This window comes from Meriones unguiculatus, chromosome 1 (assembly GCF_030254825.1).
Source record: "Meriones unguiculatus strain TT.TT164.6M chromosome 1, Bangor_MerUng_6.1, whole genome shotgun sequence".
Taxonomy (NCBI): Eukaryota; Metazoa; Chordata; class Mammalia; order Rodentia; family Muridae; genus Meriones; species Meriones unguiculatus.
The window spans coordinates 22,184,876-22,207,883 of record NC_083349.1 but is presented as its reverse complement, the minus strand read 5'-3'; the positions used below and the strand labels follow the sequence as shown (position 1 = coordinate 22,207,883).

The following is a 23,008-nucleotide window of genomic DNA, read 5'->3' as shown; positions in this document are numbered from 1 at the left end:
AGGGGCCATCTGGGAGACGTTGTTGCCAGGACCGCAAAACAGTCTTCCCAGCCGAGCACTGGCCCCAAACACCATTCATCATGCTCAGCAGATAAAAGGTGGACAGCAGGCCCCAAAGACGGGAATGTGTCTCTTGGAGCTGCCGTGGCTCAGGCTGGTGCTTGGCAGATCCTGGTGCCCATCCTGATGTCATTTCCCTAGGCACATACCACACCCTGTCTTATGCTCTGCCCTGGCTCCCACAGCCTTTAGGTGAGAGCTATTTTCAAGTGGTTGTCTCTAATGTTGAGTGTGCTTCCCCAACCTCTATGGTTACTCACACTCACACACAGGGGTGTGTGTGTGTGTGTGTATTTTGAGATAGGGTCTTGTGTAATCCAGGCTGTCCTTGAACTTTCGGTGTAACCAAGTGTGGTAGTTTGAAATGAGAATGGCCCCTATAAGCTCATCTGTTTGGGTGTTTGGTCTCTGATTAGTGGAACTCTCTGGAAAGGTAACAGGAGACACCCGTTAGGAGGAGTGGCCTTGGAGAAGGAGCTGTGTTACTCGGGGTGGGCTTTGAGGTTTTCTGTCTCTCTCTGCTTGCAACTTGTGGAGCAGAGGTAAGCTCTCACTGCTGCTTCCGCCTGCCTGCCACGCTCCCCACCCTCATGATGGGGAGCACCTTAGGTACTGTTCCACTGCTGTGAAGAGACACTTTTGCAACTTATAAAAGAAAGCATTTAACCTGGGACTTGCTTACCATTTCAGAGGGTCAGTCCATGATCATACGGCAGAAAGGAAACAGGCATGGTGCTGGAGCCGCAGCTGAGAGCTTTACCTTCAGATCCACAGAGGGCAGGCAGAGAAGGAGCGTGACATTGGGCCTGCTGTGGGCTTTTGAAACCTCAAAGTCTGCTCCCAGTGACACACTTCCTCCAACAAGGCCACACCTCCTAATCCTTCCCAAACAGTTCCACTGACTGGGTACCAAGCATTAAAACATATGAGCTTCCGGGGGCCGTTCTCATTCAAGCCATCACATATGGAAATGGGCTAGCCCCCTGAGACTATGAGCAAGCCCCCAAATGCTTCTTTTTTATGAGTTGCTTTGGTCATGGAGTGATACGGCCAAGCAACAAAGGAACAAAATCTCAAAGTTGAAGAGCCATGTTCCCTTTTTCTGTTTGTTTTTGAGACAGGGTGTCACTATGTAGCTCTGGCTGGCTCCTAGCTTGTAGACCAGGCTTGCCTCCATCTTACAGTGATCCGTCTGCCTCTGTTCCTGAGTGCTGCCTGGCCCATGGCAGATGTGTTTTTGTCTTTTTTTTTTTTTTTGTTTTGTTTTGTTTTTTGTTTTTGATGATGTGGTCTTTTCAATTGGGGCAAAGTTGAGGAACCAGGCCTCCCTCTCCAGTTTGACCTGCAGGTCTCGGGTACTGAAGATGAACGACAGGTGGGGAGCGGAGGCCAGCACCCACAGGCCTCACTACCTGCCCTGACACGCCGCAGCAGAAGCACATCCTGATGGGAACCTGGGTGATCCGGCCTGTCCTTAGGTTGTAGTACTAGAGGAGAGCCATCTTGGAGACAATGTGTCCCACCTCTCGCTGTTCTTTCTGCCCTCCCTCCCTCCCTGGGTCCTGCCTGAGAAGGGAGCACCCCAGACCCGGCCTGAGCCCTTCTCTACCAGGCATTGTCCTAGGCCTGGGCAAGGCAGTGACTGACTCAGATGTGGTCCCTGTCCTGTGAATGTGAACACAGGGAAAACACTGGATGGTGATAGGTGCACGGGGTCAGTGAGGCGGGTGGGAGGGGCAGGGAATGTGTGTGCCTGTGCACATATGTGTGCAGGCGTTCGTGTGTGCATGTGTGAATGCATGTATTCTCGTATCGTGTGTGTGTGTGTGTGTGTGTGTGTGTGTGTGTGTGTTGCACTATTTCAGATGGTGGTGAAAGAATGCTCACTGAAAAGGAAATTTGTGACTGTGACTTATAGGAAGTGAGGGAAGGAGCTGTTCACATCAGAGGAGCATGCTGGGAAGTAGAGCAGCAGGTGCAAAGGTCCTGAGGCACAGATGGTAGAAGATGGGTGAGGGATACCATTCAGGCTGCAGGCAAGGCCTTATAGAAGGGGCAAGAAGGGCCTCAAAGGAGGCATGAGATGAATTTACAGCTGGCGTGCAAATGGGCAGCACTCAGGCTCGGCACAGGAAAGCATCATGTTCACACAGTGAAGCACACATTAAATGCCTGCTGTATGCATGACCTGTGCATGCTGTCAGGTGTCTAGTGGGTTATGGTATATCTCCCAGGGGCCATTGATTAGCTGCCCTGATCCTGGTCCGAAGGCTTCCTGGTGGGTGGAACAGGCAGAGCTGTGGCTGGTCCTAGTGGAATGCGTGATCCGGGAGACTCCTCTTCCGGCCACCCCACACTCTGCTGTTCCTCTGGGAAGCACAGGTCCCATCCTGCCCTGCTCTACTGCCGTGCAAGGTAAGAGAAGTAGCCTGCGAAGTCTGTCCACTGCCTGTGCAGGCCCCGCCAGTCCCTGTTGTCCCCTGTGCAGGCCATCTGTCCTCCACACTGCCCCGTCTTGGCTGCTCTCCCAGTACCACTAAGATCCCGGAGCAGTGGGGACCGAGTCCAGAGGCCCGAGGACCAGCGACTCTGCTACTGAGAGGAGGAAGCAGATGCTCGCTCTCCCAGCTCCGGCTCCAGAAAGAGATGGGGAGTGCACCCTTCCTCTGCCTTTCTCTTCTGCAGAGCGTCCCTACACCCGCCCACCAAGGAGGACAGATCTGCCCTGGAGTCTGGAGTTTACCTTGCTCCCAAACACACCCACGGTGATGGCTCACAGGCTGCCAGAGCCCAGCCAGGCCAACACACAGAACTAACCATCACCATCAGCCAAGACCCTTTCCCCAAAGAGATCCCATACACTGATCCTAGACAAAGCTTTGGGGGCACTGCTGAGCCCAGGACAAAGAGCAGTGCCTCCCCCCACCCCCCCCGGAGGGGCAGGGGGTGTGTCCCACCGGCTTGATAGCAGGTCCCAAGGACACTCCCTCCTACACCGAGGGGGTCCCAGCCACTGCTTGTCCAGCCCAGATCTTGGACTCCGCTGTTCTCTTTACACCTCACAGGTGACCGAGCTCACAGGTGTGGGTGTGACTGGTGGTGTGGCGCCTTCACGGAACACCCCGCACGGAGCCTCACAGCATTGAGTTAAAGCAACACAGATTGTGGGGTCCCTGCCAAGAGGACCCCTCCCGCCACAAGCCTCATGACTGACTCTGATGGAATGTTCTCGGCCCCCCACCCGTGCTGGCCGGGGGAGCTGGCCTCGTGCCTTTCTGTGTCTTCCAAGATACACAGCCACCTCAGAAAGCCCCCAGGCGGAGGGAGTCCTGCCTCCTGCATTTGTGCTCACAGAGAGTGACATTTCAAACAGATAAAACCTACCTAAAAACAGTTTGGGGCACTTTCCATCTGTTGTTTTGGTTTGGTTTTTTAATAAAGCAAACAAAGGCATGTGTTATTTTGCTCTTTTGATTTTTCTTCTTCCTTCTGTCTGTTTAGGTATGTGTGTTTGAGAGAGCAGTTGGCTATGTAGCCCAGGCTGGCCTGGAGCTCGCCATCCTTCTGCCTCAGTTTCCTGGATACTGGATCACAGACTCACACCACCATGCGTGGCATGTGTGTGCATGTACCTGTGGAGGCCAGAGGTCAATGCCGGGGGTCTGCCTTAGTCACTGTGTATCTTTTATGGAGACAGAGACCCTTGTGGAACCTGGAGCCTGCTGATTCACGAAAGCGGACTGGTCAGCACACTCCAGGGACCCTCCTGTCTGTCTCCCCAGTGCTGATATTTTAGTATGCACCACCATGCCCAGAGTTGTATGTGGGTATTGGGGATTTGAACTTTGATCCTCATGCTTACATGGCAGATGTTCTGCCCACTACGCTACCACGCCAGCCCAAGAATGGTTTCCTTTTTAACACAGGGCAGCTTAGACAGGTGGATTAGTCCTCAGGTACCCAGGCCCTGCTGCTCCCGAGGCCTCTCTCTTTGGCTCGCTAGTGGGCTCCTCTCTCATCCTTTCATGGATGTTTTTTTTATTTGCCTGCAGTTTACATCCTTCTCCTAGAAGACCCCAGTGGTTGCATAGTAGGGTCCCTGAGGCCAGAGTAATGTGGCTGCCCTATCCTCACTCCAAGCTCAGTCACATTCTGAGGCACTGGGCAGGGCAGGGCTTCCTTACGTGAGCTGGGGAAACATATTTGGTCAGGATGGAGTCTCGGTCCTGGGGGCCTTGGGAAGGTCCCCCAAGAACAAACCCAGCCTTCCAAATGACACTGGGATGAGAGGTACCCGACAGGGGTGGGAAGAGGCCCCCTCTGCTGGTGTCAGCAGTGCAAGGGGCTGAGGGACAAGGAACCCAAATCAACGGAGAGCTATGGGTCCCCCTGGCATCCTGCAGTTCCAGCAACAGCAGAGGGCACAGCCCCTGCCCAAGAAACCGGGTACCATGCGTCCCCTAGGCTAGAACCTTGGAATGGTGGGCAATCAAAGGAGCCCTAGTGGGGACGTACAAATGAATCTGTAACAGAACACACCATCCGGTCAGTAAATGCAGAAATAGCAGGTTCCAGGCACACCCGCAGCCAGGAACTCCACAGCTCAGTGTGGTAGGCTGGGCCTCAGGCCTCGTATAGAATGAGGCTGACAACCATCATCCTGTCACCCCACCCTGAGTAAACAGCTGGTTGTAGTCCCAGCTGGCCTTGGTGGCCGGCTGCTTGGTGTGGCCTCCGGCTTCTCCTGCCTCTCCCGGGTTTCCACATCGCTGGTGCTGCGGTTGGTGAGTGCACAGGCTTGTCCTATTTCTTAGGTTGCTCAGGAGAGCTAGTTCTGCTCAGCTCCCACAGAGCCTCACCCCAGCATACCACAGGCCAGCAGCAGAGCTAAGGCAGTGGGAGGAGCATTCTGCCGGCTCGCATAAGGACCCCAACTCCTCTAGGCCTTGGCTTTGACTCAGGAGCTGATGGAATGCAGATTCCCACAGGAGACTGGCTTTGAAGGGAGCTGGCGGCTAGCCACACCTCAGGCCCAGCCTGCCAAGATCCATGGCTTCTCCCTAGCAGAGGAACCCAGGTGTTTCTCAGTGTAGGGTCGGGGATGGGGGTGCTGACCCCACAGCTGGCTCTGTGCAATATGCCTGGGGCTCACCGTCAGCAGATCCTGGCCCCAGGGCTCTCTGGTTAGCTCGGGGAAAGTGTATGTGTTTGGTCCAAGTGGACTCTCATGCAGGTCATCCAGCAGCTGTCAGGCCCAAGAGATTCATGGGAAACAGGGAAGAAAAGGACCCACCCTCCTCTGGGGGCCCCTGAGCTGGTAGAATGGAATCTGAGAAGTGGAAATCTGTTATTCCAGCAGAGACAGAACTCTGCCTGAGAGTCAAGGCCACAGAGGAGCCCAGCCATGTGACTGGAACAGCTTCTGACGACTTGCTCTGGTCGCCCGGATCCATCTGAGCCTGAAGCCGTGTTTGGAGGTTTCAGTACCTAAGCACTATGCTCCCCTCCCTTCATGGGACAGTGATCCTTCCTGCTTCTGGCAGCTTGGCCTCATAAGCGCACCAGTGGTCTCTGCCTCCATCACGGCTCAGCGTTGCTCTCCTCTTCTGTGTCTGTCCCTGCGCACACCTGCCAAACACCAAACCAGCCACTTTTAATTAGAGGTCACCCTAATCCACACAGACCCGGCCTTAGACAGTTACATTTGTCAAGACCTTGGCAATAAGATTTTTTTTTTTTTGAGACAGTCTCAAGTAGCCCATGCCAGCCTTGAACTTGAAATATAGTTGAGAAGAAAGAAGGCATTGGGGAGGAGTCCTGAGGCCTGCCCTGGAGGAAGGACTGTGTTTGCTTTGCAGGGCACCAAGGATGTAGTGGTGCTTAGAAAGGGGACTTGGGATTGAAGAGATGGCCCAGTGGTTAAGAGGACTTCCTGCTTTTGCAGAGGACCTGAGTGTGGTTCCTCTCACTCACACTGGGTGGCTTTTGACACTTAGAGCTCCAGTTCCAGGGGCTCCACCACCCTCTTCTGGCCTCTGAGGGCACTGCACGTGCACAGTACACACAGAGACACACATGCACACGAAGATGAATAAATAGTTTTTAAAAGGTGGGGAACTGAGTAAGCAGGGTGTAGTGACACATATCTATATACTCCTAGATGGCTTGGAAAGCTGAGGCAGGAGGATTGCTGGACCCACAATTTGAAAGTCAGCCTGGGTAACAAAGAAAGACACTTTCGAAAAGGGAGAAAGGGAGAGGGGAAACAAGAAGAGGAAGGGAGGGAGGGAGAGAGGGAGAGAGGGAGTAGGGAGGGAGGGAGGGAAGGGCCTGGCTCAGTTGGTAGAGTATTTATCCAGCATGCATGAAGCCCTGGTTCTGTGCTCAACATTACACACAATTAGGCTTGGTGGTGCATGCCTGTAATCCCAGCATTTGGAAGATAAAGGCAGGAGGATTAGGACTTCAAGGTTCTCCTCAGATATAGTGAGTTCCAGACATAGTGAGCCCCTGTCTCAAAAAGGAGGGGGGAAGCAATGGGGAAAAGAGGAGGCTGGCTGCCAGCTGTAGGGATGCCCTAGGCTGCTCGGTTCAGCCTTTTTTTCCCTCATGCACACATTTCCAAAGCACTCGTGTGCTCACAGAGGGTATCTGAGACCATCCTGGTGTCCTGCGTTGGGTATGGCCCATGTCCCTGGCAGACAGAGTCTCTGGGTCTTCTTTGTGCCTGTGCAGAGAGGGAGGGAGAGATAGCCGTGCCAAGCTCATTCCTTTTTCCTAACGTCATCTTTGAGCCCTTCTGTCTATCTTTGGCCCAGAGCTCGCCATGGGAGCCCCGGCCTGGGTGAGCTGGAGACTCACGCTAAGCTGCCTGCAGAGCCTCTGGAACACGTGTGAGCACAGGGACTGGGGCTGGGGTGCCGACTGGATGAGAGCCCAACTTCCTCCCACACTCCTGTTCCCTCAAACACTTAGCGATGGAGCCTGCAGCTCCTGCTCCCCTCTGTCTGGAGCCTCTTTCCTCTCTGGCCACTGTCATGCTGAAGCACACAGGGAATTAGGATGACCTCAGGGCCCAGTGGGAAGGAACTAGTCCCTGAAGAGAGTCCCCTCAGAGGGCAGGAACTCTTTCGAGTGGGTGAGATGGGGGAGGGGGAGAGTCCCTGTGGGCAGAAGCCTGTGGGTGGGTACACAGGCTCTGCCTGTTGGGGGCTGTCATCTGCCCTGTCCCCTCTGAACTTTCTTAATCTTCTCTCCCAAGAGCAGGCACTTATTGTAAGTGCTCAGGGATGTTTGCTAAATGAGCAACAGACCTAGGGAGTTATAAGTTGTAAACTCAAGGGTTCTCTCTCTCCTCTCTGTGGTGCTGGCATCGAACACAGAGCCCACACATGTTAGGCAAGTTCCCGACCACTGAGTCACCCTCTCAGCCCAATAAATGCTCTAATTTAGCAAACTACAGAAGTGTATTGTGAGGGATTCCCCCCCCCTTTCCTTCCCCTAAACTAGCCTTTGGGGGGACATTCCTTCAGCTTTGGCATAGACGATCCCTTTGGGGTTTTAGCCCAGATATACCAACAATCCATTAGGCTTTGGGATGTCAGTCTGTTGACTCCAGGCACCCATGGCTGCTGGGAGCAGCAGCACCAGCCTGCAGGACCATCCCTCCCTCCCCATCTGTCTCAGCTGACCTATGGGTCTTGCTGACCAGCTGGAATTGAAATGGGGACTCTTCGGCTCGCACATTTTGTGTGACCCGAGCTTCTCCATTGCGAGGGGAGACTCTCCATTAGGAGAGAGTGAAGTCACATACCTGCAATCAGCTCCAGCCCTGATGATGAGATAGGACCCAGGATGAGATCAGGGCAGGCTGAAGGTCGTGGACAGAGATGAGGTGGAGTATCCACTGGAGAATTCAGCTCTGACATGGGTTTAAGCTAAAAGAAAGACTTTATTAGCTGGCTGGCAACTTCACTGGGTGTTTGGGATCCCCGTGTAGCCCTGAGCCCTTCTCAGGGAGAGATTCTTAAGCACAAAAACCATGTCCTGGTTTGACATACTGTTAACAAGAGCAGTTAGCCAGGAGAACTGCAGAAGCCAAAAAGCAAGGTTAGTACATTAAGAGATTTTCCCAGAACTGTGGACTTTGATGGATAAGTCTTTGTTTTAGTTTTGGCAGGTGGTGCTGTTCACATGCTGAGTTTTATGGCCCAAATGGTACTTCCGCCACGGAAGTGTGCTATGTCATTTACACTAAGGTCTTAGGATCTAATAAGGTCTGGGGCTCAGTTACAGCAATAGATGCTGGGAAGAACTCAGAACACAGGAAACTGTGATGGGTTTGGGGTGTTTTGTTTTGTTTTTGAGAAAGGATTTCTCTAGCCTTGGCTCTCTTGGAACTCACTCTGTAGACCATGCTGGCCTCTAACTCCGACATCCACCTACCTCTGACTCCCTAGTGCCTGAGCAACCACCACCCAGCTCTGTGATAGTTGTTTGTTTGTTTTTGTTGTTGTTGTTTTTAAGCATTTTAGGCTGTGCACATTGGTAATCTCACAGGTCAACAGTCTCAATTATTTTCTGACATGAAAACTGACTTAAAATTCACACTTAAAAGCATGTTGATCAAATCTTGTATTTTATTGCTATTATGTTTTAATTTGTTGTTGTTGTTTTATGTGTATGTATGTGTACCTGCATGTCTTTATGGGCATGATGTGTGAGCAGTGCCCTCAGAGGTCAAAAGAGGGCATCAGACTCCCTGGACCTAGAGTAACAGATGCTCGTGAGGTGTCTTGTGGGTGCTGGGGCGAGAGCCTGGATTCTCTGTGAGAGCAGCCGGTGCAGGTAACCTCTGAGTGATCCCTCCAGCTCCCATTTTACTTTTTATGTGTGTGTGTTGTGAAGCCTAAAGTTACGTTTTAAGTTTAAATGTCTGTCCTTAAGAGACCTATGAGACAGAAATGCCTCTAAGCTGTAAGCCCCACTTGCCCAAGGACAGGAGACTTCCTGGAGCACTGAACGCTCACTGTACATGTGAAATAACAAACCATGGGTTTTCACTTCTGTAAACCGGGTTGGTTGCCCCAACCGCACAGGATGCCCTTGATCGCAGGTAGGTGGGAGGTGCCTAGGAAGGACACCAGCGTGTGTACTCGCCCCCTACAGGATGAAGGCAGCAAGCATGTAGCCTTGTGGACTTTGCCTCTATAAGCACCCGGCTGACGTAATTTGTGGCCATTCTCTGGGGATCCTGGGTGTGTCCATTGTCCTGGACAGTGTTTAATAAAGCTTGCTTCAGATTCGGCTCAAAAATTGTGGTAGTGCTCTTATTCTTACCTGATGGGACAATGCTGTGTGTGTGGGGGGAGAGTGAGTACTTTCTGAAGCCACAGAGGAGCCCTGGATCCCCTGGAGCCGGAGTTATAACCGGTTGTGGCTTTTGTGTGTGTATGTGATGTTCTTGTTGGTGTGAATGTGTGAGTGTGGTCATGAGTATGAAGGTAGACACTGGTGTCTTTCTTCCATTGGGCTCCACCTCACTTTATTTTTTTTTTCTTTTTTCTTTTTAGGTAGGGTTTATTGAACCTGAACCTCATTTGGAGCTACCTAGTGCTCATGAGGGATTGATTGTCCCTGCCCTGTCCTGCCCCTCCCAGCCAGGGCTGGGGTCACAGGAAAGTTACCACTGTGCCCAGCTTTTTACAGGGGTTCTGGGGATCTGAAATCAAGTCTTTGTGCTTGCAAGAACTTTACTGAGCCATTTCAGAGCCCAATATATATATATATATATATATATATATATATATATATATATATATGACAGGATCTATCTATCTATCTATCTATCTATCTATCTATCTATATCACATATATATGGCAGGGTTTCTCTGTGTAGCCTTGACTGTTCTGGACTCACTTTATAGACCAGGCTGGCCTCGAACTCACAGAGATCCACCTGCCTCTGCCCCGTGCCCAGCCCAAATATTTTAATATAGGCTTAAACAGGATAGTTAGGAGAAAGAGAGGCATTTGGGAGAAAATGAAATACAGCCAGGCATGGGTGTGGGCTTCTAAAGAGAGTCGAAAAAGGCAAGACTACTCAAGTGTGGTCTAAGCTACTCAGAGCAGAGCAGCTGTGATGGCCTAGCCTTGGCCACGAAAACCCTCAGTGGGTTGCTAAGGACCCCTCCCCCACTCTCCCTCTCTCCTGATAAAGGTGACTGGGAGGTGGCTCTAGGGATGTCTTGGATGAGTCCAATCAGATAAGGTGAATCTAGGGGCCCTTAGGGTTACACAGGGTCTTAAAAATATTCTACATTTAAAACACACACACATACACACAGTGTTGATCCCACCAGGTGAGAATAAGAGCACTACCACAATTTTTGAGCCATATCTGAAGCAAGCTTTATTAAGCACTGGCCAGAACAATGGACATACCCAGGATTCCCAGAGTATGGTCACGAAATTCCATTAGTCAGGTGCTTATAAAGGCAAAGTCCGAAAGGCTACATACTTCCCACACCCCTCTCTGCTGCTGGGATTCTGGGAGATTCCTAGAGGATTCAGGTTAGAAGCTGGGAGAGGAAGGCCTAGGCAGATTTTCTGAATCCTCCACTTCTTTGCAGGCGAGGGGCTTTGACCAGATTCCTGGGGGAGGGGACCCATTTCTGTTTTGTGTCCCCAGGATGTTTCCCATCTTTCCATCTTGCCTCATGATGGCCCTAAAGGGGGATCATCAGGTGAGCACCTGCTTCTCCATGTTTCTCTCTCTAACCTCAGGCTTGGACAGCACCTAACCCCTTGGGAAACCTGCCGCACTCGAGCCTCATCTCCTGCCCGCTGCTCAGCTGCTCTGGTCCCTTTGTAGCATCTATATGTAGTGCTCTGTGTTGGGGGTTTCTGAGAGGTCTGGGCTGACTCAAGCTCCCATCTCACTCCCAGCACTTTGTGGCCAGGCCCCTGTGCCTCTGGCCGCTTCCCTGGCAGTGTGATGGGAATCACTCAAGCCACTATTGGACCTAGATCAAGAACAAGTGCAGGGAAGCCTCTAATCCCAGGGACTCCAGAGGCTGAGACAGGAGGATTGTATATGGGGGCCCTATCTGGTACCCTGCTAACCCCACTCTGCTAATCTAGCCACTGTCACCCAAACTAGAGTAGAAAATTACTAACAGCCACACCTGCTTAGCGACCTGAATACAGCTGTAATGAGGTTGTGTGTTTAATAAGCTTTAAAATAAATAAATGAATGAATGAATGAATGAATGAATGAATAAATAAATAAGGTTTAGAACATAGACATACGTTCAACCATGGTTTTGCTGAGACAAGCCAATACCTAGGCAATGGAGGGACAGACAACTCAGTTCACGCTCAGGCAATTCTGTGCTGATGTCTGGCTTTGCAGAGTCATGAAATAAAGCTGCCTGCTGTTCTCCATTCTGAGTCTATGAGTTTCTCACAGCTCCAGGCCTCTCTGAACAAGTGATGGAGAACCCATCTCAAAAAGTGAAAAGGCTCTGGGTGTAGGCTATTGTAATCCCAGCACTCAGGAGGCTGACAGAGGGGGATAACAGGTTTAAGGCCAACCTGGCCTCATAGTGAGTTCAAGTCTAGCTTGGGCTACATAGCAAGGCTCTGTCTCAAAATAAAAAAATAAAATAAATGCTAATCCCTCATGGGCTCACAACCACCTGTACCTCCAGTTCCAGGGAATTTGACAGCTCCTGGCCTCCACAGGCTTTCGGCACACCTGTGGAACACAGAAAAGCCTGCAGGCAGAACACCATACATATAAAGTAAAAATCTAACTTTATATGATGTGGGGAAGGATTGAGTGGGTCTCTCTACAGAGCCCTGGCTGTCCTGAAAATTACTCTGTAGACCAGGCTGGCCTCAAACTCAGGGATCTGCCTCTACCATTCCTGGCTTAAGAATAAATAATCTTTTAAAAAAGAAGCCACCTGAAGAAGCTATCACTCACTGTTAGAGCCTAGCATATGTATAGCCCTTGATCTGATTCCCATGGGGGAGCTCTTTCTTAATTTTGGGGGGGAAACTTAAAAAAAAACAAAAAAAACAAGCCCCATGTGCTAAGCAACCCAGTGAGATTCCAGAGAGGGTTCCTAGGCCGATAAGTGGCTGATGCGGCCACTGAAATGTCCTTCAGTTGGTGGGCAGGTGATTCAGGGCTGCTTACTGCATACTGTCAAAAGCAAAGTTCAGGATTCAGAGACCAGAGTCAGATCTCCTCCTCCTCCTCTTCCTCCTCTTTCTTTGTCTTTTTGTTGCCTTTTGTTATTAATTAACACATAAGAATAATACAGGTTTGTGGGTCCAAGGTGCCATTTTGATATATGTACATACAGTGGGCTGAGCAGCACGTCTGTCACCTCAAATATGGCACACTGGCTTGTACAGAAGCCTTCCAGACCCTCCAGGGACTGGTCTGAAGCTGGCCCGCATCGCTGTTGGCTTGGGCTCCGTGCTGGGCCCGCCTCCTGAGGGCTTTGCCTGCCTGTTCAGCAACCGCTTTCTGCCTTGTCCCTCTCTGCCCTTCCCAGCCTCTGGCTGCCATGTTTCTGTTCTCTCCTGCTACAAGGTCCCCTGGTGCAGACCTCTTAGGGGAAAGCCCAGCGGACCTGTCAGGGGGCACAGGGTACAAGAGAACCCCACGGGCCAAGTCAGGGCCCAAGGGTGGGCCAGGGGGTGAGGGCAAGGGGGGGATGAGGGCAGAGAGATGTAGCTTGGGGAGTTCTGTTCTCTGAGTATTCATCACAGCCGTTGCCACCATAACCAAGAGCCGTGAGTTCCCACCAGGGACCTTCCGAGGAAGCCTGTGGGAGCTCCCTCATGAAAGGAGGGTGCTAAGGGTCTGAGACTCCTCTCCCTTCCTCCCGCTCCTCTTTTCGATGCATGTAACCCCACCTCAGTTGTCTTGGTGTAGGGAGGTGCTGGTATGAGGCGGGTGGAAGGTTAAGTAAGGGGAACGCTTCATCCACATAACCTCTGGAAATTGTCAACCTCCTCAGGGTGGGCCTCTCCAGTCATGCCGCTGTTTTAGGGTCACCCGCATTTCTGCATGTAACACCGACGTACGTTTCTGTCAGTAACCCTTGACCCACACTTCTTCAGGTTAATTGGTTCGTCGGTCTGGGATTGGATGGGATCGTTCCTTGGTCTTCATCAGTGCCTTCTCTGAAATGTCTTCATGTCATTCCTGGAAAAGCCACACAATGCACTGCGGGGGCATCAGAGCCTCTACGTTGAGTACTGAACAACGCCACCAGTATCACCTCGAGTCCAAGGTGCCGTGCTGTTCAGCTTTAACCATCAACTTCACGCGACCTAGAACCACCTGGGAAGAGCTTCAGTGAGGAGTAATCTAGATCAGGTTAGCTCATGGGCTTGTCTGAGAGGGATTGTCCTGATTGTTGGTTGACGCGGGAAGACCCGGCCCACTGTGGGTCTTCCCTAGGCATTGCCTAGGCAGAGAATTCTGAACAGAACAAGAGGAAAAGCTAGCTGAGAGCAAGCAACAGGGCTGGGCCCATGCATTTGCGCTCTTTCTGCTCCTGACTTTCTGCATGATGTCACTAGTTGCTTAAATTTCTGTGAAATTTAATTTCACAGAATGCACTGTTCTGTGAAACGATAGGCTATGATCTGCAGTTTTAAGCCAAATTGTTTCTTCCCCCGTGTTGCTTTTTTGTCGGGGAATTTGTCATAGCAATGGAAATGAAACTAGGACAGATACCATTTCAGGGAGTTGAGGTGGCCAGGAATGACCTTTTCCACCTTCATGAGCTGCTGTCTCTACTGGGAGCTAACATTTCCCAGCCAGCCTTGCACAAGATGGGGGGGGGGCAGGGAAGGAGCGCAAAGCTAGGATCTGTGTCTGAACAGGTCAAGCAGAAAGAAAGGTTGCCTCACCTCCCAGTTTAGATTAGGAACATGAGCAATAGCGGTGGGCCCCTTAGCATAGAGGAAAGTGACCCCCAACGTGTTAAGCTGCAAGGCCTCTGCACTGTAGGCTAGCTAGGTACTCTAGGAGAGGGCTGGGCGGGGCTTGGGAGGCGGCCCTCTCTGGGCCGCCTTCAGGCCCCATCATTAGTCCATGAGGATGGTGTCTCCCTGCCCTCTGGCTCGGGCTCATCCCGAAGTGCCCGCCCCAGCACAGCACCCAGGGACTCCTGCAGCCGGTGGTGCTTCTGGCTGCCCACGAGGAAGTAGATGAGCGGGTTGGCGCTGCTGCTGAAACACGAAGAGAAGCGTGACACACAGATACACAGGAGCGTCACATCCTGTGGCAGTCCCACCCAATAGAGTAAGAACCAGTAGATGCCCAGGGGCAGAGAACAGGTGAGGAACACGACGACGGAAGCCAGGATAACCACAAACAGCCGCCGGGGCCGCCTCCGCAGCAGAGTGTTCTTCCGCACGCGGATGAAGAGGATGGTGCTGGACGTGATCATGATCGGCAGGTAGATCCCCAGGATAAGACTGTTGAAAACCATGTCCACCCCGAAGCACAGGTTTTCGTTGGGATGCCAGAACCGGATGCAGAAGAAACAAGCCAGGAAGTTCATCAGCAGGGCCAGCGCCCAGAGCGCACTGCATACTGCCGCTGACAGGTGCCGGGGTCGATGGCACTTATACCAGATGGGGAAAAGCACCGAGATGCAGCGCTGGGTGCTGATGGCTGTCAGCAGGCTCAGGCCTGCCAAATAGGCAAAGTACTTGGTTCTCTTTATCACCTCGTAGACGGTGGCGGAGGTGCTGTTTGAGAGCAGGGGTCCTGTTTCCAGGCTGAGCAGGGAGGCCATGCAGAGAAGGAAGAGCAGGTCTGCCACCGCCAGGTTCAGCACAAGGACGCAGAAGGGGGACCTCTGCACGCGCAAGCTCAGCAGCCAAATTACCGCGCCGTTGCCTGCCATCCCCCCCACACAGATGGCCATGGCCAGGAATGTCACTGAAAAGTAGATCCAGGTCACAGAGTTCATGGTGGGGCTGATGATCAGACTTGAGGATGGACTTCCTAAGGAAGAAAAACATCTGTGTTAAATTCTTTGTCGATGGACTGTTAGACCCATGAAAATGCCGAAATTTTTCTTTAGATACATCTGGGCTCCGACTGTGGCTGAATCTACCCAGGACCAGACACCGACCTGCTCCATACTCTCCTCTTTGGGCGCCATTATCTCAGCCTGAGTTTCTTTCTTTCTTTCTTTCTTTCTTTCTTTCTTTCTTTCTTTCTTTCTTTCTTTCTTTCTTTCTTTCTTTCTTTTCCTTCCTTCCTTCCTTCCTTCCTTTTTCCTTCCTTCCTTCCTTCCTTTTTTACTTCCTTCCTTCCTTCCTTCCTTCCTTCCTTCCTTCTTTCCTTCCTTCCTTCTTTCTTCCTCCTCCTCCTCCTCCTTCTGTTCTTAGTTTTTTTTCAAGACTGGGTTTCTCTGTGTAGCCCTGGCTGTCCTGGAACTCACCCCGTAGACCAGGCTGGACTCAAACTCAGAGATCCACCTGCCTCCGCCTCCTGTGTTCTGGGATTAAAGTACTGTACCACTACCACTCAGCTCTTTTCTGGGGGGGCCGGGGATGTGGGGTCTCATGTAGCTCAGACTGGCTATGTAGCTGAGGATGAGCTTGAATTCCTCATCCACCTGCTTCAGTATTTCAAGAGCTAGGCTTACAGCTGCATACCATCATACCCAGTATAGTGTCATCATTAATTTTTTTTTTAATTTTATGAATGTGAATGTTTTGCCTGTATGTATGTATGTGTACCACATGCATGCAGTTCCCATGGAGGTCAGATGAGAGCATCAGATCCCTTGGAACTGGAGTTATTGCTGTGAGCTGCTATGTGGGTGCTGGAGACCAAAGCCAGGTCCTCTGCAAGCTTAGCAGGTGCTCTTAAGCACTGAACCATCTCTCCAGCCTTCCACCTCCTTTTCCTCCTCGTTTCCTTTTCCTAGTTTGGTATTTCTTTAATTTTAATTTTTATTTATTTATTGAGACAGGGTATCATGTAACCCGGGCCGGTTTAGTACCTCTGCTCCTCCTGCCTCTGCTTGCCAGTCACTGGGAAGGCAGACGTGTGTCACTGCACCCGACAGTGATCTGCTCTTATTCTAAGCACCTTGGTCCCTACCACGATGCTTCACCCCTGCTGCTGCTTTTTTCTGTTGTCATTGTAGTTGTGAAACGGCCTGGAGAGATGGCTGTTCCTCCCCTCTCAGGGACAGTTTGTATCCTGTAAGATCAGCTTTCTTTGAAGGGTTGGCAGAAGGCAAAACCATCTGTCTGGTCATTTCTCTGTGTGTGTGACTGGACATTCAGAGCTCCAAAATGAAGCTCCAAATCCAACTGCTAGTGTTTTAGGTCTATTCAGGTGTTCAGCTCTTTCATACCATTGCTTAGAATGTAATTTGTTAATATAAAAGGATTCTTGACTTCTGGTTTCCCACTTGTCAGGATAAAATTCACTGCAGTATTCTTCTTATATTCTCTCTCCTCTCTCTCTCTCTCTCTCTCTGTCTCTTTCAAAACAGGGTTTCTCTCTCTCTCTCTCTCTCTCTCTCTCTCTCTCTCTCTCTCTCTCTCTCTTTTTGAGGCAGTGTTTTTCCGTGTAGACCTGGCTGTCCTGGAAGTCATCCTGTAGACCAGGGCTCAAACTCAGTCACCTGCCTCTGCCTCCCAGGCGCTGGGATTAACAGTGTGCACCACCATGCCTTGCAAAAGATTCATTTTTCATTTTTCTAATGTGTATGTAACTGAGTGTGTGTATGGCATATCTGTGGGTGCCCATAGAGGCCAGATTCCCTCAAACTGGAGTTACAAATGGCTGTTCGCACCTGACACGGGTGCTGGGAACGGAACTCAGGTCCTCTGCAAGAGCAGGAAGTGCTCTTAAGCACAGAGCTATCTCTCCAACCCCACTACTAGTTTGTTTTATTTTGAGACAGGGTCTCGTTAGGTGGTCCTGGAAGGTTTGGAATTGACCATGTAGAGCAGACTGGCCTCAGACTTACAGGAATTGGCCCGTCTCTGCCTCCTGAGTGCTGGGATCAAGGGCATGCATCACTCTGCTTAGCCCAGATCATCATAATTTTTTAAGACCACAATTTTATGCCATTTTTCATTTGCTTGGTGGTTTTTTTTTTCTTTGTCAAAGGTTTTTTTATTTTTCAAGAACTCTTTATAAAACTTTTTTTTTTCCTCTTACATTCAGTTGTTTTCTTCTAGGAGGGCACCTGTGCTCAGGGGTCAGAAAATGACTTCCCGGAGATGGTTCCCTCCTTCCACAGTGTGGGTGGTCGGGACACGAGGTGATTTCCCTGCCCTTTCCTAGCCCTGTCTTATCAAAGAAGTTGGAAGCGATGCCAAGATGGGACCAAGGAAAGAAAGGGGCTTTGAAGAGGGGAGCTTATTATTTAGACCTGGGCTAAAACAAGAATTTTTTGTTTTATTTATTTATTTATTTACTTATTTATTTACTTACTTACTTTTAAAATTTATTTATTTTGTGTGTGTGTGTATGTGTGTGTGTGCTAGTGCTCGAATGCAGTTATGTGGCCAGTCAGAGGACAGTGTGTTGAAGTCTGTTCTCTCCTTCGACCATGAAAATTCCAGGGTTGAACTTAAGCTGTCAGGCTTGGCAGCAAGCACCTTTAACCCTGGAGCCGTTCCCCTGGCCCAGCCTGCAGACTTTCTGTCTGAAGCCATTTGGTTTGTGGTCACTGTTACAGCAACTACGGAGAGCACATGCTGTCCAAAGCGGAGTGCCACGTTTGCTTGTCACAGCAGCCATGAAGCTGCGCTGCTGGCAGTGAACCCGGGACTTGGGGGAGCAGGGACTGTACCCCTACCACTGAGCCTGGCAGCAGGCACGGGGGGCTCTTGAGAGCAGGCAGAACCACCCTCAATGGCCTTCTCTTCCTGAGTCATGGCCAGGGCTGTGCCCAGCGTGTGCCTGGGTACCTGTTGGAGCCTGTTGGAACTGTGGCTCATTCAGCCTTTCGGGGGGCTTCCGGATTAACCTTGGGGTTCCTCTAAGAACTTTGAACCTGAGGCTTGCTCTTTGCTCCCCAGCAGAACTGAGATGCATCCTGACCCAGGTGAGCTGCTGTCCTGCTCGTCAGCTGAGGGTGAGCACACCTCCCGGAGACAGTCATGGTGGTGGAAACAGGTACTGTTGTGCCTTGAAAATGTCACCCAAGTCCCTGGGGTATTTGGCCTTCTGACCTGGTAATGGTCCCTGCAGCCCTGTCCCTTGATGTCTGTTCATGTGTTTCCATTCCCTAGCTGTTGACTTAAAATGAATATTTCTATTTTTTTCTGGCCTTCCCTTTAGTTCTCTCTCTCTCTCTCTCTCTCTCTCTCTCTCTCTCTCTCTCTCTTGTCTGTTCAGTGTTGCTTGCAAGTGAGAGTGATTTTGGGTCTGACCACTTGCTATCAGATAACCCATTAGCAGGCTCCTCTCAGGGGGGAGACGGCTCTTCTTGCTTTCAGCATTGTTTAGATGCCTATAGTTCTTAGTCTAGAGGTGGGGCCCCATGGGATTTTCCCTTGTCATGCTAGCATGTCCACTGTTGGCATTGTTCGTTGTCTTCTTTAGGCAACTGTATTACTGAGGCATGATGGGTGAAGCTCTCCTGAAAATGTTTCTGATTTTTAAAAGTATTTCCCTGGGGTACAACAAACAAACAAGAAAACAAACAAATAAATGTTGAAAGCATTTTCTTGGGCTGGGGACATGGTGATCAGTTGGCAAAGCATTTGCCAGCATGTAGGAAGCTCTGGGTTTGATCCACACTAGGTGTGGTAGTACATGCCTGTAATCCTAAAACTTGCAAGGCTGAGTGAGGCAGGAGGTTCGCTAGTTTGAGACTACCATGGGCTTCCTAGATTTCCAAGCCTGGGTTACATAGCCAGACCCTATCTCAAAGAATAAAACAAAACAAAACAAAACACCAAAGAGAAGGACAGGAAAGTGAAGAGAGAAAGAGGAAGAAAGGAGGAAATGAAAAGAAAAGAGGCTGGGCATATAGTTCCTCAGATAACAAGCTTGCCCAGTTCGCTCAAAGCCTTGGGTTCATCGAAGCCTTATAAAACCTGGGTGTGGTTGTCCCAAGCTGTCAACCTAGCACTTAGGAGGTGGAATCACGAGGATCAGAAGTTCAAGGTCATCCTCTGCTACACTGAGAGTCTGAGTGGAGCCTGGGCTATATGAGACCTTGTCTCAAAATAAGCAACAGTATTTTCTCCATTCATAGCCTTGTTTAGACTTCATTGTGACATTGTGATATCTCTCTGTGTCTTTGTCTGTCTGTCTGTCCGTCTGCTTTCTCTCTCTCCTCTCTCTCTCTCTCTCTCTCTCTCTCTCTCTCTGTGTGTGTGTGTGTGTGTGTTTGGGTTTCAGGGGTAGGGGAACTGAGAGCATGCTAAGCTAGTTCTGTGCTCTACTCTTCTGTGTCAGTGGAGAGTTAGAATGCAGGACTGACAGCCTGAGCGTCCCATTCTGTGATAACCATGTGATCCTTTACTCCCAGTGTGCTATGGTCTGTTTCTCTTTGCACTTGAAATATCTCTAGAACACGGTCAGGTAACCACAAATATGGCCTCACTTTGAAGGTGCCTAGGTGACATTATGTAAAGGTCAGAGGAAAATGTACTAAAGTCTGTTCTCTTTCCTTCTGCTATGTGAATTCAAGTTGTCAGACCAAGTTTCATGGACTTCCAGATCTATCTCTTCCTTAACCTGGTGCCTTGCTCTTCCCGCCTTGGCCTTGGTCTGCAATTATCTCTGATCTGCCAGACTGAGCCTCATTTTACACCATTCTCAACTTGTGGGTCTCCGTCCCTTTGGGGAGAGGTGCATATCAGATATTTACGTCACGATTCATAACAGTAGGGAAATTACAGTTATGAGGTAGCAATAATCTTGTGGTTGGGGGTCGCCACAACCTGAGGAGCTGTTATTAAAGGGTCGCAGTGTTAGGAAGGTTGAGAACCGCTGCTTTCCAGGCTCGGGGAGGAGACCCCTGCCTGGGCCACCGAGCTGCCCCTGCAGCTCTGGCTCTCCCTGGATTCTAGCAAGCCTTGAACTGCTGTGCCCTTCCGCCTCCCTCCGGCTTGTGAAGAGAAACAAATCTCTTACCTGTTCCTGGGTGTGTCATTCTGTCTTTCTGCAAAGGGTGCTGATCCCTCTTGGCTCTGGTCCTGGAGGGGTCTATAGCATTTCCGCTGGGCCTGAGCTTCTCGGCTGCCTCTGCACTATCCTGGCTCAGGGTCTCTTCTACTGAACAAGGATGCTCTTCCCTGTCTCTGCTGCTGCCAGCCTCACAGACCTTTCCTCGGGGACCTTGGCTCCCTTTGAGAAGTGTGAGAAGGAGCCCCAGATATAAATGCAGGAAGGATGCCCGCCTGCCCTCTGGAGACCTGGGCCCCCAGGAGCCCAGCTGAGGGCTAATAGGCCTCCCAGGCACGGCCCTCCCCTGCTCCACCCAGGTCCCCTTGAGGCTGGGGGCTTTTGAGGATGATGCCAAGGAACACCCCTTCTGGCACTATCCTGGTAGCCCCTCCCTTTCCAGTGCCTCAGAGCCATCATAGGTCTGGGGGTTGGGGTGGGGCCTCAAAGAAAATGGGGGCTCTGTGGGCTGGGAAAGGCCATTACAGGCACCTATGTGGAGGAAGGCTCAGCTAATGTACTTAGCAGGCTCGGCTTGCTGGAGGCGAGGAGACAGAAACACTGGATGATGAATCTGCCATCTTCTCTTGCCACTTGTGAGTTGAGTGACTACAGGGTTCAGGTAACGTCACTAAGCCTCGGAGTCTTCGCCACAGGAGGGTCATTCCTCACCCTCCAAAGCCCAGTAGGAAGGGAAGGTCACACACCTGCTCTTGGCCTTGGGTGGTGGCCCTTTCTCACGCTGGTCGATTACCTCTCTGCTGGACCCATGGAGGCAGGATGGGGGCTGCAGGCAACAGGGCCTCTCAGGACACCTGCACCTAGCTACCCTGGAGCTTCTTGGTAGTGTGAGCTCATCCATCATGTGTGTGTAAGTGTGTGTGTGTGTGTGTGTGTGTGTGTGTGTGCATGAATGTGTATGAATGCAGGGCTGATGAGATGGCGCTGGGGTCGAGTGTGCTTGCTGATCTTGAGGAGGACCTGGGTCAGCGTCCAGAATTCACGTCTGTCTCCCAGGAATCAGCACCTCCAGAGTGTCCCATGCTTTTTCTACTAGCTGCTCGGGGCAGCTGTGCACTATGCACACACTCACACACATACACTCATACACACATGCACACTCTCTCACACACATATGTACACTCTCACACACCACAACACTCTCACCTCACACACACTTATTATACACATGTATACATATATACTGCACACACATACACACACACATACTCTAACACTCACAAACACACGCTCATATTCATACACACCAAACACACACTCTCACAGTCACACACACACCTGCCACCTACTCTCTCATACTCACACACTACACACAATCACACACACACACACACACACACACACACACACACATTCTCATACTCACAGACACATACGCGAAATCTTTATGAAGAAATGCAACACAAACCGAAACTCTTGTCCCCCTTCCCAGGACGATCATTACAAGCACATGCTGGTGCTGGGGACAGAATGCGGGTCCCCTGCTTACATGGCAGGGACTTTCCCTACTGAGCCACCTCCCCAGCCCTGGGCTTCAGAGTCGATGCCAGGATTCGCTTATTTGTTTATTTGTATTACTCTCAGCTGTGTGTCTGTCTGTATGTGGGTGTGTGCTCACGAGTGCAGAGATGTCCCATTCCCTGGAGCTGGCTGTGACCCCTCTCACGTGGGTGCTGGGAGTTGAACTCGTCTTCTCCAAGGAACAGTACAAGCTCTTAACCAATGAGCCATCCTTCCAGCCCTTAAATTCTTACGTAACCCCCCCTTTTTCATATCAGCACGTTTTGGCTCAGGATCTCTAACCGATGGCTGGAGGGATGGTCCGTGGCTGAGAGCACTTGCTGCTCTTGTGGAGTTTGGTTCCCAGCACCCACGTCCAGCAGCCCACAACCACCTGGAACCCTAGTTCCAGGGGATCAATGTTTTTAGGGAACCTGCACTCATATCCAAGACCTTCCCTGCATACACACAGAAGAGGATCAAAATAAACCTTAAACTCTTCAGCCAGCTCAGTGCCTCCTTCCCAGGCCGTTTGTAGGCCAGACAGGGAAGAAAACAAGCAAAGGCCACCCTGGGCTGGGCAGGCCAGGCGCCGGGTGGCTGTTCAGGGGCTTGGGACTATGTGAATGGATTTGGTCAGATGTTCACTAAAGCTCCAGCTTAATTAATTACAAAAGTATTCTGCCCAAGTAGGTGAGTCTCCTCTTGAATTGCCAGGAAACTCCGAGCTGGCAAGCTGACTCATCCAAGCCGTTTTCCAAGAGTTTTGGTTTTGTAAACTGCGCCCAGCTCTTTCTGAGTTCTCCAACTTTCAGCTCCCTGCTGGCTTACAGCAGAATGTTTTTTGTGCTCTGTGGTGCGATGCCAGGAGTTTGCCAGCGTTTCCCTAGCTTCGTGTCTTCATCTCCAGTCCATCACAAGGCCCCTTCCCTAGCCTACGCTTTTCCCCGCCCAGTCCCCTCCTTCCCTCTATCGGAGCCCTGTCTCAAAGATGGGTGGGTAGCTGGAAGGTGGCTCAGTGTGTAAAGGTGCCTGCTCCCAAGCCTGATGACTAGCTGAGTTTGATTCCTGGGACTCTGTGGTAGAAAGAGAGAGAGAGAATCAAGTCTCACAAGTTATCCTTTGACCTACACATGTACGCACCCACACACCCACAAAAATGAATAAATAAATGTAAAAAAAAAAACACCAAAATATGACCTCTGGCCTCTATACAGATGTGTGTGCATGTACACA

At 50.8% G+C, this 23,008-nt stretch overlaps 1 protein-coding gene across 1 annotated transcript; it reads right to left on the bottom strand.

The window, feature by feature from the left end:
* Positions 1 to 14,162: 14,162 nt before the first annotated feature.
* Positions 14,163 to 15,263, bottom strand: Mrgprd (MAS related GPR family member D). The gene is made up of 2 exons (XM_021633397.1): positions 15,245 to 15,263; positions 14,163 to 15,103 (listed from the first exon to the last, which is right to left on the bottom strand). Exons 1-2 carry the CDS (start codon positions 15,261 to 15,263, stop codon positions 14,163 to 14,165), a joined length of 960 nt encoding a protein of 319 aa, XP_021489072.1.
* Between the last annotated feature and the right edge of the window lie 7,745 nt (positions 15,264 to 23,008).